Here is a 15,773-nt window from a genome sequence, read left to right on the forward strand (position 1 = left end):
CCCAGACTACATCCTCCTGGGAGATCTAAACTACCACCTGGAAAATAACAACGACGTCAACACCGCATCTCTGACCTCCAACCTCCTCAACCTCGGACTCCGTCAACTGGTCAACACTCCCACCCACATCGCCGGACACACTCTGGACCCCCTCTTCACCTCAAGCAACCACATCTCTTTCAGCCACACCTCCGAACTCCACTGGACCGACCATCACTGCGTCCACTTCTCTTATACGAAAATCACCGAACACCACCGCATCCCTCGACCTCCTCACCGCCGCTGGGGAAAAATCACCCAAGACCAACTAACCAGCACCCTCGTCAAAGACCCTCCACCCGGCTCAACCGACCCAAGCACTGCCGCCATCAACCTCCATCAATGGATCCTCGACTGCGCCAACACCTTAGCCCCACTCAAGAAACCCACCGCCAACCAAGGAAAGAAAAAACCAGCCTGGTTCACAGACGAACTGACCGCCTCCAAAAGCCTCTGCCAGAAGCTCAAGAAGAAGTGGATCTTAGAGCGCACACCCGACAACCTCGCCTCCCTCAAAAACGCCAACCGTGAACACCACCAACGGATCCGAGTCGCCAAGCGCGCCCACTTCACTGAACGCATCAACAACAACGCCCACGACTGCAAAGAACTCTTCGGCATCGTGAAGGAACTCTCAAACCCCAACGCCAACTCCAACGACATCCCGCCCTCCCAGAAACTCTGCGACGACCTCTCCTCCTTCTTCCACCAGAAAATCACAACCATCCACGACAGCTTCAACGCCACTCCACCGCCAGACCCCACCCCTGACATCTCCACAGACGCCTGCCGCCTCACCGCCTGGACCCACGTGGACGACACCGAAACAATAACAACCATGAACACCATCCACTCAGGCTCCCCCACGGACCCATGCCCTCATCACGTGTTCAACAAAGCCAACGCCATCATCGCCCCCAAACTCCGCGAGATCATCAACCTCTCCTTCGACTCCGCCACCTTCCCAGACAGCTGGAAACACGCAGAAATCCAACCCCTCCTCAAGAAACCCAAGGCTGACCCCAACGACCTCAAAAACTTCCGACCGATCTCTCTCCTCCCTTTTCCAGCAAAAGTCATCGAGAAGATCGTCAACACACAACTCGCCCACTTCCTCGAAGACAACTCCATCCTAGACCCCTCTCAATCCGGCTTCAGACGAAACCACAGCACCGAGACTGCTCTCCTCGCCGCCACAGATGACATCAGAACCCAAATGGACAACGGCGAAACCTCGGCCCTCATCCTCCTCGACCTATCAGCCGCTTTTGACACAGTCTGCCACCGCACCCTACTGACCCGCCTCCATGGAGCCGGCATCCAGGATAAAGCCCTCAACTGGATCTCATCCTTCCTCTCCGACAGAACCCAGAGAGTCCGACTCTCCCCTTTCCGCTCCAAAGCAACCAACCTCATCTGCGGCGTCCCCCAAGGATCCTCCCTCAGCCCTACGTTGTTCAACGTCTACATGGCCCCCCTCGCCAAACTGGCCCGCCACCATCACCTCAACATCATCTCCTACGCCGACGACACCCAGCTCGTCCTCTCCCTGACCAAAGACCCACTCACCGCCAAAACCAACCTCCACGAGGGACTAAAAGCCATCGCCGAGTGGATGAGCGACAGCCGCCTGAAGCTCAACTCCGACAAGACGGAAGTCCTCATCCTCGGGCGCACCCCTTCGGCCTGGAACGACTCCTGGTGGCCCACCGATTTCGGACCCCCACCCACCCCAGCCAGCCATGCAAGAAACCTCGGCTTCATCCTGGACTCAGCCCTCACCATGTCCAAACAGGTCAGCGCCGTCTCCTCTTCCTGCTTCAACACCCTTCGAATGCTCCGCAGAATTTTCAAGTGGATCCCAACAGGAACCAGAAAGACGGTGACCCAAGCCCTCGTCAGTAGCAGACTTGACTACGGCAACGCACTCTACACAGGCATCCCAACAAAAGACATCAAACGACTCCAGCGTATCCAAAATGCATCCGCCCGACTGATCCTTGACATACCCCGCCGATGCCACATCTCCCCTCACCTGAATGACCTCCACTGGCTCCCCATGGACAAGAGGATCACCTTTAAACTCCTCACCCACGCTCACAAGGCTCTACACAACACCGGACCTACCTACTTCAACTCCAGACTCAACTTTTACGCCCCCACTCGTCAACTCCGCTCTGCCAATCTCGCCCTCGCCATCGTCCCCAGGATCCAGCGCAAGACCGCCGGCGGCAGATCCTTCTCCTTCCTCGCCGCCAAGACCTGGAACTCTCTCCCCACCTCACTGCGCCAGACCCAGGACCTCCTCGCCTTCAGGAGACTCCTCAAGACCTGGCTCTTCGACCGCTAACAGCTCCCCACCCCCACCAGCGCCTCGAAACCCTGACGGGTACATAGTGCGCTTTACAAATGTTATGATTGATTGATTGATTGATTGATTATCTAAAATCCTTGAGATATAGTAGAGGGTTTGAAGTCTGATAGTTAGATAGAAACAGCCACGATGATCAATTCCGCCCATCTTCCAGTGATAATGGAGATAAGTAATCCCTCTCATACTACCCTGATGCCCTTCTTCCTTTCAGAGAGTAACCCAGTCCAGAGGCAGATTAAGGCCCTCAATCTGACCTTGGCGGGCGGCGGAGGCCGCCCGCCAAAGTCCCGCCGTCAGGTTACCGTTCCGCGGTCGAAAGACCGCGGCGGTAATTCTGACTTTCCCGCTGGGCTGGCGGGCGGTCGCCTTCAGACCGCCCGCCAGCCCAGCGGGAAAGAGGCTTCCACGATGAAGCCGGCTCGGAATCGAGCCGGCGGAGTGGAAGCTGTGCGACGGGTGCAGTTGCACCCGTCGCGTATTTCACTGTCTGCACAGCAGACAGTGAAATACATGTAGGGGCCCTCTTACGGGGGCCCCTGCAATGCCCATGCCAGTGGCATGGGCACTGCAGGGGCCCCCAGGGGCCCCGCGACCCCCCCTACCGCCATCCGGATCCCGGCGGTCGGACCGCCGGGATCTGGATGGCGGTAGGGGGGGTCGGAATCCCCGCGGCGGTGCAGCAAGCTGCGCCGCCGTGGAGGATTCAATGGGGCGGCGGTACACTGGCGGGAGCCCGCCAGTGGTGCCGGTCCGACCGCGGCTTTACCGCCGCGGTCGGAATCCCCATTGGAGCACCGCCGGCCTGTCGGCGGTGCTCCCGCGGTCCTCCGCCCTGGCGGTCTTTGACCGCCAGGGTCAGAATGAGGGCCTAAGTGTCCGTGGGCCAGACCTACCAGCAATAGGAATAGCGAATAGCAGAAAATAGCAATTGGAAAATCACTATTTCTAATGTATGAAAGTTTTAATTTTTAAATAAGCATTTTCTAAAAGGCCACAAATCCAATGAATATTAGTGAGGTAGGTGGGCGTTTTCAACCCATTAGGAATGTTAGCCATCAAAGGGATAGGGGCCTGCTGGAGGTAAGCAGACCACCATGTGTGTGATTGCTTTTATATGAATCAATCATGTTTTTTTTTAAATGCAGTCCGTTTTCATAAAGGAAAATTGGATGCATTCCAAAAGAAAAAAAGGAAAATGGAATTCATTTAAAAAAAAGAGAATTTTTTTAATTCATTTTTTAATAGTAGGCCTGCTCTTAAAATATTTGCTTTTAAATTCTCAACGGGGAAGGAGGCTCATTGGCGCCCCTTCCCATTTGTGAATGATTATCACTATTTTTATTAGTCTGTAGGAAATAATGTCTTCCTACTGTAATTCAGTTAATAAAAACCCTAATATGCCCCTTACCCTTGTTTGCCACTCCAAACTGTGATTCTATGGAATCGCTGTTTGATGTTTGTACATACCAAAAAGCATTTTGGGGTCACCAACAAGTCTGGTTCTGCTAATTGGCCATTTTCGATCTCAAAAACAGTTCACACGTCTGACCACTGGTCCCTTGGTCACCAGCTGAGGAGAATAATATAAAGAAACAGCTCCCCAGCATATGTGACAATCACTCAAAACTCAGTGAATAATTGAAAATGTTTTTGGAGTGTGCAAATTAGGAATCAATTGTTGAGATTGGTTGTGTCACGTGAGTGAGAGACAGGTTGGTAGGAAAGAGTGACTGTCTGTAAGAAGTCACTACAATTTTAAGGGAGGCAAAGGAGATGTTGCTGAATGTTATAATGAAGGTCTGCCAATAAGGGCAGAGAGGACATACATTTCTAACTGTAAAAATAACAAAGGAAAGTCACTGGCAGATTATGTATAGGCTAAAGGATGTTTCTGAACCTTACTCTTGCATAGTTTGCTCTACGGAACAAGCCCTGGATGCTGTAGGTGCAGGGATTAATACATAATGTGCAAAATCAATTGTGCACCCTGGAAGGTAACTAAGAATTTAGTAAAGTTGATCTCAGTGGCCAATCTCTGGATGTCTCTGTTGGAAAAGAAAAAGGAGTCAAATGAATATAAACAGATGCCTTTGCTAAGGCGGTAGGTTCAGCAGCCTATAACAGGGAATGTAGGGTAATCCCGATCTCCACATGGGAATGGGTGGATCAGAAGAAGAGATCACGCGATAGAATAATAGAGGGGAGAGAGGTGACTGAGACTCTTCAAAAGGGTTATGTTCCAATTGTGTTCAGTTAAGACATTGTCAAAGAAACTGTCCAATGTTGACTTCAGATCTGCCTTCCCCACTCAACCCTTTTGAGTTTATTCAGGTCATGCAAAATCTGTATCCAGATTACTAAAACAGTCCAAGAGGTGCTGACTGTGTTATGAATACCCTAATCACTGTTGTAACAAATGGCCCCTACATAAAAAGTATGATTAGTAACAAGACCGCTTCCTGCCTTATTGACTCTGCCGTCAGTTGATCAGCCCTTAAAACCACTGGATTCCCTTCAGTTCATCTTTCAAACTTGTCTGTCATTGCAGTCAGCATGTCAATCCTGCGTGTTCCTTTTTGTTGGAAAATGGGTTATTGGTAAGGGCAGGTAAGTACCTAGACTTAGCAATAGGCCACTAACCTCCACTTAGGTCCAGTTAGGTCTCAGTAAATTAAACCTAGCTCAATCCTTGGTAGCTTGGCAACGAACGACAAGGCTTAATTTAGGAGACAAAGCATAAAGCATTCAAATATCACAAAACAGTAATTAAATAAAACACAGGAAACAGTTTAAAATTCCTAAATCAATTTATAAAAATAGGAACTATTTTTAGCTTTAAAATGACACCAAAACTAATAAAATCGGATAAGGGGAACCGAAGATATGAATGAAAACAAAATGAATGCTTTCTAGCGCATCGAAACAAAGGGCCAGATGCAGGAAGAAAGCAAACTGCGACTTGCAATTTGCGAGTCCGTGCGACTCGCAAATTGCAAGTCGCAATTTGCTATGCAGAAAGGTGTCTCAGACACCTTCTGCAACTCGCAATGGGGTCGCAAAGACCCACCTCATAAATATTTATGAGGTGGGTCGCAGTTTGCGACCCCATTGCGAGTATAGGCACTCGCTAACATGGAGGCCTGCTGTAGTCAGCAGGCCTCCATGTTAGCGACCTGCTTTTAAATAAAGCAGTTTTTTTTTTTTTTGAAATGTAGCCCGTTTTCCCTAAGGGAAAACGAGCTGCATTTAAAAAAATCCGAAACCTTTTGTTTCGGTTTTTTCAGGGCAGGGAGTGGTCCCTTGGACCACTCCCTGCCCTGAAAAAATGTTTTGGGGTCCATTCACAAAGGGGAAGGGGTCCCATGGGGACCCCTTCCCGTTTGCGAATGGGTTACCATCCACTTCAAGTGGATGGTAACTGCGACTCCATTTGCGACCGCATACGCGGTCACAAATGGAATTGCATACCATTGCGAATCGCAAATAGGAAGGGAACACCCCTTCCTATTTGCGATTCGGAAATGCATTTTGCGAGTCGGATCCGACTCGCAAAATGCATTTCAACATAGCAAAGTGGCTTTTGCGAGTCGCAAACGGCGTTTTTCGCCGTTTGCGACTCGCAAAACCCTTGCTACATCTGGCCCAAAAAGTGCTAATCTGGTCATCTGGTCGCACCTTGACCGGGGCAAAGTAAAAGTTTAAGGCCGACCGCGATGGAGCCCGGCTCGGCTACAGCCTGCGGGAGGCCTCGGTTAAAAGTTTACCTTAGGACTTAGTCATTTTTCTGGAGATTTTCTTCAGCGGTACGAACCTGCCAGTCCAATCCGACCTCCTGGAACTCTTCCTCGGATACGCGTCGCGGGAGCCCTCGTGGATATTTTTACCTTCGGACTTAGGTGGTTTTCTGAGGTGAAAATCCTTTTGACCGGGGCAAACCTGAATCTTGATCCGACGTCCTTGGAGCCCTCTTCGGATACACTGCCTGGGAGGTCCCGGTCAACTTCCTATGTTCGAACGTAGTCAATTTTTGGCAGATTTTCTTCACCGGAACGAACCTGCAAGTCAGGCCGGGTCGCGGTTGAGGCAAGCCGGCTAGAGTTGCTGCGGCTGGTCGGTCCCTCTATGGGGCTTTTTCCAAAAGTTCTCCAAACTTCTGGATCTTCTTCCAGATATTCTTTTAAGGTTCTTTTGAGGTCCACCGTTCACCACAAGGTTCCAGAAGCTCTGAGATGCTCCTTGGGGGTGCGGACTACAACTCCCAGAATGCACCTGGCGCACACTCCTTTTTGGCCACTGGACAGTGGTCAGCTGGTTGGTTTCTTCAGGAGTTGGTGCAGGGGACTCGGGTTAGCAACTTTTCACCTGTGGCAAACAGGGAGTCCCTCCTTGAACCAGTGGAAGCCAGGCAAAGTCCTTCTTGTGGTGAAGCCCAAGTGTGCAGCTGGTGCAGTCCTCCAGAGTACAGTGTCCAGGCGCAGGCCAGGGGTCCAGCAGGGCAGTCCTTCTTCTTCTGTAGTTCTTCCTTGTTGGAATCTGATAGGGATCTGGTAGGGAACTGAGGTGTAGGTGCAGGTCTGCCAGTTTTATCCTTGCTCCTGGGTGAAAAACAGGGGGTCCTGGTTTTCCAATCAGGGGCAGGGTCCTGCCCCCTGTGATGACCACTTCCTGGGAAGTGTGGCAAAAATCAGTCGCAAGAAGCAAAATTCCAAAAAAATCCATCATGGCTGAGCCCACCCACTGGTGTGGCTAAAAATCTTAATAACACCCCTCTCCTAATCTAATCAAGGGGCCACCTAACTGTCTGGGTTTGCAGGATGTGAGGGTGTTACTGGGTTGCTTCAAATGTCCTTCCCTGCCTTTAAAGACCAGTTGGGCAGCCCTCCCCCTTCCTACTACCCCATCTGCTGAGGGAAGATCTCCTCCCCCAGGCACATCTCTTTGTGTTGAGCCAGGCCACTTCACACCTCATCAAGGCAGGCTGGCCAGGCTGCCAGAGGCTGGCCAATCAGAGCAAAGCAGCACAAACACTGCAGGGCTGAAGTTGGCAACTTTTCAGGTAAAGTTTAAAACTCTATACCAAACTTGTTGTATCTGTAACTTAAGGGTTTTAAAAAAAATAAAATAAAGTCTCCCCATTCTAGCCTATGGAGGCCATTCACTAGAAGGAGGGAAAAACAAATGTGTCTGTTTTACCTCACCAGGGTTTATAAAACTATTTTCACAAGGTCCCTGCTTACAGTTACATGGCGCCCAGCCCTAGGGGCACATAGTGCACACCTTAGGGGTGACCTATAGGTAATAATAAGGTATTTTATGGCTTTGGAACTACTTATAATTCCAAAGTCGAATTTGCATGTAACTTTAATTTAAAAGCAGCCAGCAAGGCAGGCCTGCCTTTAAAATTACACTGGGCACCTCAGCAGTGCACCTATGGGTGCACTACCTATGCTAGGGTCCCTAAACCTACAGGCCCTACCATATTCTAGGGACTTATAGGTAAGTTGACTTAGCCAATTATAATTAGCCTAATTTGCATACTGATTTTACACAGAGCACAGGCCCTGAGACTGGTTAGCAGTACCCAGGGCACCATCAGAGTCAGAAAAACACCAGCAAAAAGTGAAAAATGGGGGCAAAAAGTTAGGGGGCCTCAGTAATCAGCCCTGTTTTCTCACACTTTTCATCCAACTGATCCATTCGGTTACCTTTGGTACCATTACTGACAAGCATACCTTCTTGTTAAGCCCCACTTCAGCTGTATAACTGTTGGGTCAGAGAGTGATGCATTCTCAGGTCACCCACACTCCACCCATGGAACTCCTCTGTGGGGCAAAGTAATGGAAGGCAGTGACTTGCACTACCTTGTGCTACTACAGATTTACCAAGCCATGGAAGGCCACACAAGGTGGCTTTGCGGGGCTTGGTAAATCTCACCTAGGTTTTGTGATGCTTTTGCTTGGTGCAAGGGCGAAGCAAAACATTAATAAATATGCCCCCATGGTAACTTTGCTGTGCTTGCTGTTTTTAAGCAAAGTTTTCAGTAGTGGCTAGGCTGTAATTTTATGATGTTGGTGTGATATGTTTCCGGTACAACACCCTGGTGACATTTTGGCAATGTTTGCACTTTATTAATAGTTATGAATGAATATTAAATGTCATTATCATTATTATTCCTCTCTAGGACTGCAGCAGTACTTAGATCCTGTGATTATGAGCATTGCTGAATCTAAAGGGTTGGAAGTGGAAAGAGACAAAGCTCTCCTGTTTGTCAGGGATATACATCTTGGAGTCTCTGAGGAGAGTCCACATGTGACCATGATGGAAAAGGCAGCTGCCCAAACCAGCAGCCATCTCAAAGGAAGGTGAGTGTCTCAGGACAAGAGATTATCAGTAACAACATGTCACATCATTCTGAAAGATCACTTCCAGGCTGGCATCGAGGTGAGACCAGCCACGTTCAGGTGGTGACCCCATTTTTGTTCTGGGCGTTGCTTCTGAGTTACAAGATAGAGGTGAGTCAACTCCCAAAGCTTACACCTTTCAGTGTCAGACTGATGGTAACGGATTCTAAACCAAGAGCTTACAACAATGCTGTTATGGCTATTCAAAATTAGTATTTTTTTGTTTATATAGCACCAGGTACTTAAGTTTCATAGTATTTAGGCACTGTTACTGTTTCCCACTTTGACTATCCTCTCAATTTTTTGCCTTTCGAAGCATGAAAGGTTGAGTTGGTCTTGCTGAGATTCAAACTCTGAATAAGTATGAGTACTTCCGCCCAAAGGACTGTGGCAAAGACATTAATGGTTGTGGTGTTTGGTTGCACTATAGTGGCGTTAATTATTTTCCTGTGGTCCTGCTCTCACAAAGAGGTTAAATACAAGCTCGGGAATGCAAAACATAGCCAACCACCTTTTAGCTTTATAGAATGCTGCATGGTTATTGGCCCTTTTGTAACCACGCTCTGTCATTGACAATGTGGGTGTACATGGTTTCAGCTTGTCCAGTATTACCGCTCTTCACAATAAAAGTGCAGCATCAGAATATTCTTAGTGGTCTCTGGATGCTCAGAAAACTATGCTGCGTAGCAGAACTGTATATTCAGGTCTGTACTTTCAAGCTCTACCCAAAACCTTTATTCACCACAGCAGAAATTCCTTTCCGGCATAACTCTCTTCAATTCTGTGAGCTCTCTTCCCTGAGTGCAGTATTCATCTTGCAGAGCCTTTCTAGAAAGTGGACATCTTACACCCCACCCCTGTCTCATGTACACCGGAACAACTTTTGCCTCTCCCCAATTAAATGTCCTGCTACTTTCAAATGGTTTTCACTTCATACATCGATCTAGAGCCTCTTCCGCTAATCCTCGTCATTCTATATTGAGATCTTCTCATATCCTGGTAACTAAACCTACAGTCACTCCTCCACTGAATGTCCTTGCACCACTCCCCTACTGCCTCCTGACCCCTTAACACAGTCCCAGCTCTTTACCTGAAGCCACCATGGATACAACTCACAGTATTCAGACCTTAGTAGTTCCCTCAGAGCCTTTCGTGTCACTGCTGCCCCTAGATCTCCTCTCATAATCATTCTTTTTTTTGACAGTGTCTCATTACAACCCTGGCGGTCGGTGTTAAAGTGGCAGTAATACCGCCAACAGGTCGGTGGTAAAAAAAATGGGATTTTGACCATGGCGGGAAGCCATCTAAGACCGCCACTTTAACACACTGACCGCCAGGGTGGTAACGGCCGCCTTGTGCTGGAGTCTCTCAAGGTAGCTCCCTAGGAGCCACATTCCATGCTGGTGGCCCAAAGGCACAGCCCTCTAAAGTGCCCAGCATACTCCAAGTGTCCACTTCAGGGTCTCTTTTTGGGGTTTCTGTCAGCAGTGTGGACCATTTAGTAGTTAGTTGTTCCTCCTCACCACTGGTGCTGGAATATGACTTTACTGAGGTTCTGACCTGGGGCATTAACCTACTACAATTAAAGCACGTCTAAAAACAAGCCCTGGAATTACTTAATGAGTGAGTGCACCAAATATCTAGTGCTTAGTTTGGAGAAGAAAGAGTACCAGTGTCTGAAGCTTTGCACAAAAACCCACAGCTGGAGTAATTAAATGTTTGCACCTTCAATGCCAAGGCTACTTTGTCTTAAATTAATCTCATGGCTCTTTAATCCACTACAAGGCACTCCCTGTCCCTTCATCCCACTTTGCAGGTTCCTACTTTTTCATTTTAAGATGTTTTGTCCATATTTCTCTTTTTCCTTTTTTCCGATTTGTGTGTTTTCTCTCTTTTGCTCTCGTAAATATCTGATGTGGAAAAAGAAGTGCCAGACCCCCTAAATAAGTGCTGGTGGCCCCCAAAGGCAACCACTGGTTCAAATTAATCACTGCAAATGTCCATTAAGAAATTAAGGTGGGAGCATGTCATTTTTATTGAAATATTCAGTGATGCCTTATCCACAAATATATACGTCAGCGCAGTTTCAGCCATGTGTGCACACAAGGGAAATATAAATGTGTGTTGTTTTTTTTTTTTTGCTCGTACTTCCAGTCAAAGTACTCATACATGCCATACATACCGACCCATTTGTTTGCATTTGTTTAGTAGTGTCCTATAGAGGGATGGCTCCTCCATAAGGGCAGAGGAGCGTTCCCCCGCCAGCAGCGGCAGCTGCAAACCTTTTCCCAAAAAACGATAATGAATGGTGTTTATTATCATTTTTTGGGAAAAGGGGCGGGGCCACACGGGTGATGAGGAGTGAGGTGGAGTGCTCACTCCCCCTTAGAGCGCATGTGTGTTTGGCTGGCCGTCTGCACAGGCTCCCAGTCTGCCTGGGAGTGCCCAGCCAGGGCTCTAAGCAGCGTCAGGGTTGGTAAAGGGCAGGCTGGCAGCCTGTGCCTGCCTGCAGCGAGAAGACGGAGGAGCGGCACGCTGGTAAGGTAAGTGTTTTTTAAAAATTATATTTAATTTAATTCCCCCCAAACCCATCCCCGCACCACCCCGCCCCTTCTGCTACGCACGAGCCGCAACTGGTTCTATGTGGAGCTCCATGAGGCTAAAGAGGCAGGTGTACCTTATAGTAAAACTTTAATTAAAAATCTCTTCCCGGCCATTAAACTATTTGGTTCCTCTATCCCACACATCTTCACAGATGAAGATGAAGAAATGTGAACATAGAGATCAAATGGGTTGGTATGAATGGCATGTATGAGTACGGTCAATGGGATTTGCACAATTGAATGCATACAAAGAGGATATTAACTGTATCCTTGTGAAGTCCTGACGAAAGCCAACTGGCACAGCAAGGCATTGGTGTGATAGTTGCAACATGTTGACCCAGGGATACAGAGGATACTAGTTTCCTTAGTTCTTCCCCACCTGTCTTTAACTCAGTCAGGGTACTCTTTGAAAATCAAATTAACCCTCTGGACACCCTGGACTAATTTAAATCTAGGATCCCACCCAATAATCAAAGAACTCTCTTGGCTACCAAGTTTGAGCCCGTCCAGATACACCAGGTATCTAGACGTGGACCCCATGATGAAGCATGCCACTTGGAATCACAGCAAGTGAGAGTTTATTTAATTCCATAAGGTAATCCCCTTGGGCTGGCATGAAGCGATAGCTAAACATGGTAGGAATTCCCTCTTGATGTATTTGTATGGTTAGATGTTTGGGAAGGTGAGCGAACCTTGTCTCACTTCTCACTCCCTCCTGCTTGGAATATAGTGCCAGTCATTTTAGACAGTGTGTTTGAGGAGCACAGAAAGGCACATCTTTTTCACATATCTGGTTGCCACACTCCTCTCCAATCAATTGGCAGTATATATCACTTTAATCATGTACAGCACTCACCTGCCTTTAAGTTAGGCTCTCACTGTACAAGTACCACATATATACATGCAACAAATATAAATATATATATATATATATATATATATATACCCAGTTTTTTCCTTCAGTTTATAATCTTGAAAGAGAACGCCGGCACTCTGTACTGCTGCACAATAATTGATTTATTCCACACCGAAAACGCGATCACATCAATCCAAAGGTTCTGGGCTAACGCGTTTCAACCAAAACGGTCTTTGTCAAAGCCCACCTTATTACAACTAAACATATACAAGCTGCACCGCCCCTCCCCCCCTCATTATATCCTGTTTCCCATTAGACATAGAAAAAATCCTATAATTCAAGTTAACAATCCTCAACACCAAAAATTCTAAATAAACCACTATAATTTTTAAAGTATTTTCTCCATCATTAATTCATTATCTCAATCTCATAACTATAATTAATTTCCCAATAACATCACTTTTACATAATTTCTACTAAATACAAATATCCTTCTTCCAACCATCCTCTTGATATCCCTAATCTTCCATTCTTATTCCGACTTCTTTTACCTCCTAATAACATCAACAAAACTTTTCCATTTTATTTCTTTCTTTTTTTCTTTTTCCTCTTTTCTTCATTATTATATATTTTCAAGACTTTTTACTCACTATGATATCTACTTTTCCCATTATCATCAAAAATTATATATACTGCATATTAATGATAACAAAGAACATTTAAATTAATTTCCTAAACGAGGGTATTGGTGCCAGCTTACATAAACAGCGCCTGGTTCTCCTATATTACCCATTAACCCACATGTACATACAGTTCTTCATCCTGGTTCAGCCCCCACAGGGCTCTACTATTGAGTCTGATGATATATTCCGATTCCATTTTCCTCAACATCCGTTCCCTGTCTCCTCCTCGCGGGGATAGCACCGCCCTGTCAATCCCAAAAAATAACATATCATCAACTTTCCCCTCATGAAATCGTCTACAATGTCGAGCTATGGGATAATTGGAATCATTATTTTTAATTGCCCGCCAATGTTCCAATATCCGTTTCTTCACAGGAAAAATTGTGCTGCCTACATAACAGAGGTTACATGGACATTTAATAACATACACCGTATAATCCGAATTACAATTTATAAATCTATTAATTTCCTTCTCCTCCCCTGTGGGCAGCATATACGTCTTACAATTTTTGCTATGCTTGCACGCCTCACACCTCATACATTTATAAAAACCTTTATCTTTCAAAAATCCCATACTTTCACTCTTACTTTTATTCTCATAGCTGTGTACTAATATATCCCGTAGAGATCGACTCTTCCTATACGTTATCCTCGGACAGGGACCCACTAACGGACCTATCACCCTGTCCGTTATGATCAAATGCCAATACTGCTTTAAGATATCCACCATTGCTTTGGAACCGGCATTGTAGGTTGTAATACATCTTATCACCTTCTCAACACTTTCTCGTTTTTTTGGAAATAGGATACTCTCCCGATTAATATTTGCTACCTTGCTGCAAGCATCCCTAATAACGGTACCAGGATAACTCCTGGATCTGAACCTTGCAATCATGTTACTCTGTTCTTTCTCAAATCTAGTCTTTGTGCTACAATTCCTTCTTGCTCTCAAGAGTTCCCCATAGGGTATACTCCATTTGAGTTTAGCGGGGTGGGCACTCCTGGCATGCAAAATACTATTTCCTGCAGTACTTTTTCTATATAACCTTGTCTGGACCTTGTCCCCCTCTATTTCAACCAAAACATCCAAAAACTCCATCATTTGCCTATCCATTGTATATGTGAATTTCAAATTAAAGGCATTCCTCTGTAAGCCCTCCATAAATTCCAGTAGGACATCCTCCGGGCCATCCCATATCATGAAAATATCAGGGACTGCGGTGGGGAGCTGTTTCGCTCCAAGTTTTGCATGTCTTTTTATGGGTTGGTGGGAGACCCGAAATGTAATGACAGAAGAAAATGATAGATGGATAAAGCATGTGATTTTTTGGACAAGATTCATTGATGATATTTTCATGATATGGGATGGCCCGGAGGATGTCCTACTGGAATTTATGGAGGGCTTACAGAGGAATGCCTTTAATTTGAAATTCACATATACAATGGATAGGCAAATGATGGAGTTTTTGGATGTTTTGGTTGAAATAGAGGAATAAATCAATTATTGTGCAGCAGTACAGAGTGCCGGCGTTCTCTTTCAAGATTATAAACTGAAGGAAAAAACTGGGTATAATTACGGAGCCTGCATCCGGAGCCTGGCACCAGCCCCCTTGGCGGTTGTAGTCAGCTGTTGCAGGATTTCATTTGATATATATATATATATATATATATATATATATATATATATATATATATATATATATATATTCAGTTAAAAGAACAAAGGTTACTGGGACATTATAGTTAGGCTCACGTTTTAAACGTGCCAAACCACAGAAATTCACCTGTTATAGTTAGAGTTATCTCAAGTAACTATAACTCGTGCCCTAAGGTAACTATGACTCATGCCCCCGCCATGCACAGTTTTCTGACAAATAACTTTACTGCAAATGTTACATTGATATTATCAATGATGTTATCAAAGATGTCTTGAGTGATGCATTATAAGGGGTAATTAGCAGTGCATGGTGAGGGTGTGAATTATACTTACCTTAGGGCTCGAAATCTCACTTACACACTTATACAGTCTGGATGATGTCATCAGTAATGTAATTTGAGATGTCATTAGTTATGTCACTAACTATGTCATGAGTGATGTAATATGTGAGGTCGGTAGCAGTGCATTGCGGGAGCATAGGTTATAGATAGGGCTGGTAACTATAACTGCTGAATTTCTATGGTTTTGTGCGAGTAAATTCAGTATCTAACTATAACGTCCCTGTAACCTTTTTTTTTTTTTGTGAATCTATCTATCTATCTATCTATCTATCTATCTATCTATCTATCTATCTATCTATCTATCTATCTATCTATCTATCTATCTCTCTATCTATCTATCTATCTATCTATCTATCTATCTATCTATCTATCTATCTATCTATCTATCTATCTATCTATCTATCTATCTATCTACCTGTCTGTCTGTCTGTCTGTCTGTCTGTCTGTCTGTCTGTCTGTCTGTCTGTCTGTCTGTCTGTCTGTCTATCTATCTATCTATCTACACATGCTAGTGTTGCCCTTTAAATCAGAATCACCTTGCATTCTGAGTGTGAGAAAGTGTATTGTTAGCTGGGGTGAATGGTAGTATTCTTGTCAGGTCCAGTAAATGTTTTAGCAATTTAAACCTAAGCTTAACCCCTGGTAAGTATGGCACATAGCTGATAGGCGAGAAAACTTAAGTAAATGTGTAAAGCATTTAGAAGTACCAAACCAGTTTAAACAAGTTGACAACATAGCACAATAAACATCCCACTGCAGTGTATAAGATGGAGGAGATTTTAAGGAACAAAATGAGTGAAAACTGACGAAAATCCAATA

At 45.7% G+C, this 15,773-nt stretch overlaps 1 protein-coding gene across 1 annotated transcript in view; it reads left to right on the forward strand.

The window, feature by feature from the left end:
- LOC138288460 (glycine N-acyltransferase-like) overlaps positions 1–15,773 on the forward strand; it is an 87,059-nt gene that overhangs the window by 42,397 nt on the left and 28,889 nt on the right. Inside the window, exon 5 of the mRNA XM_069230016.1 lies at positions 8,595–8,775. Within this exon, the coding sequence (XP_069086117.1) occupies positions 8,595–8,775 (181 nt within the window). The remainder of the gene's footprint in view (positions 1–8,594; positions 8,776–15,773) is intronic.

This window comes from Pleurodeles waltl, chromosome 4_1 (genome assembly GCF_031143425.1).
Source record: "Pleurodeles waltl isolate 20211129_DDA chromosome 4_1, aPleWal1.hap1.20221129, whole genome shotgun sequence".
Taxonomy (NCBI): Eukaryota; Metazoa; Chordata; class Amphibia; order Caudata; family Salamandridae; genus Pleurodeles; species Pleurodeles waltl.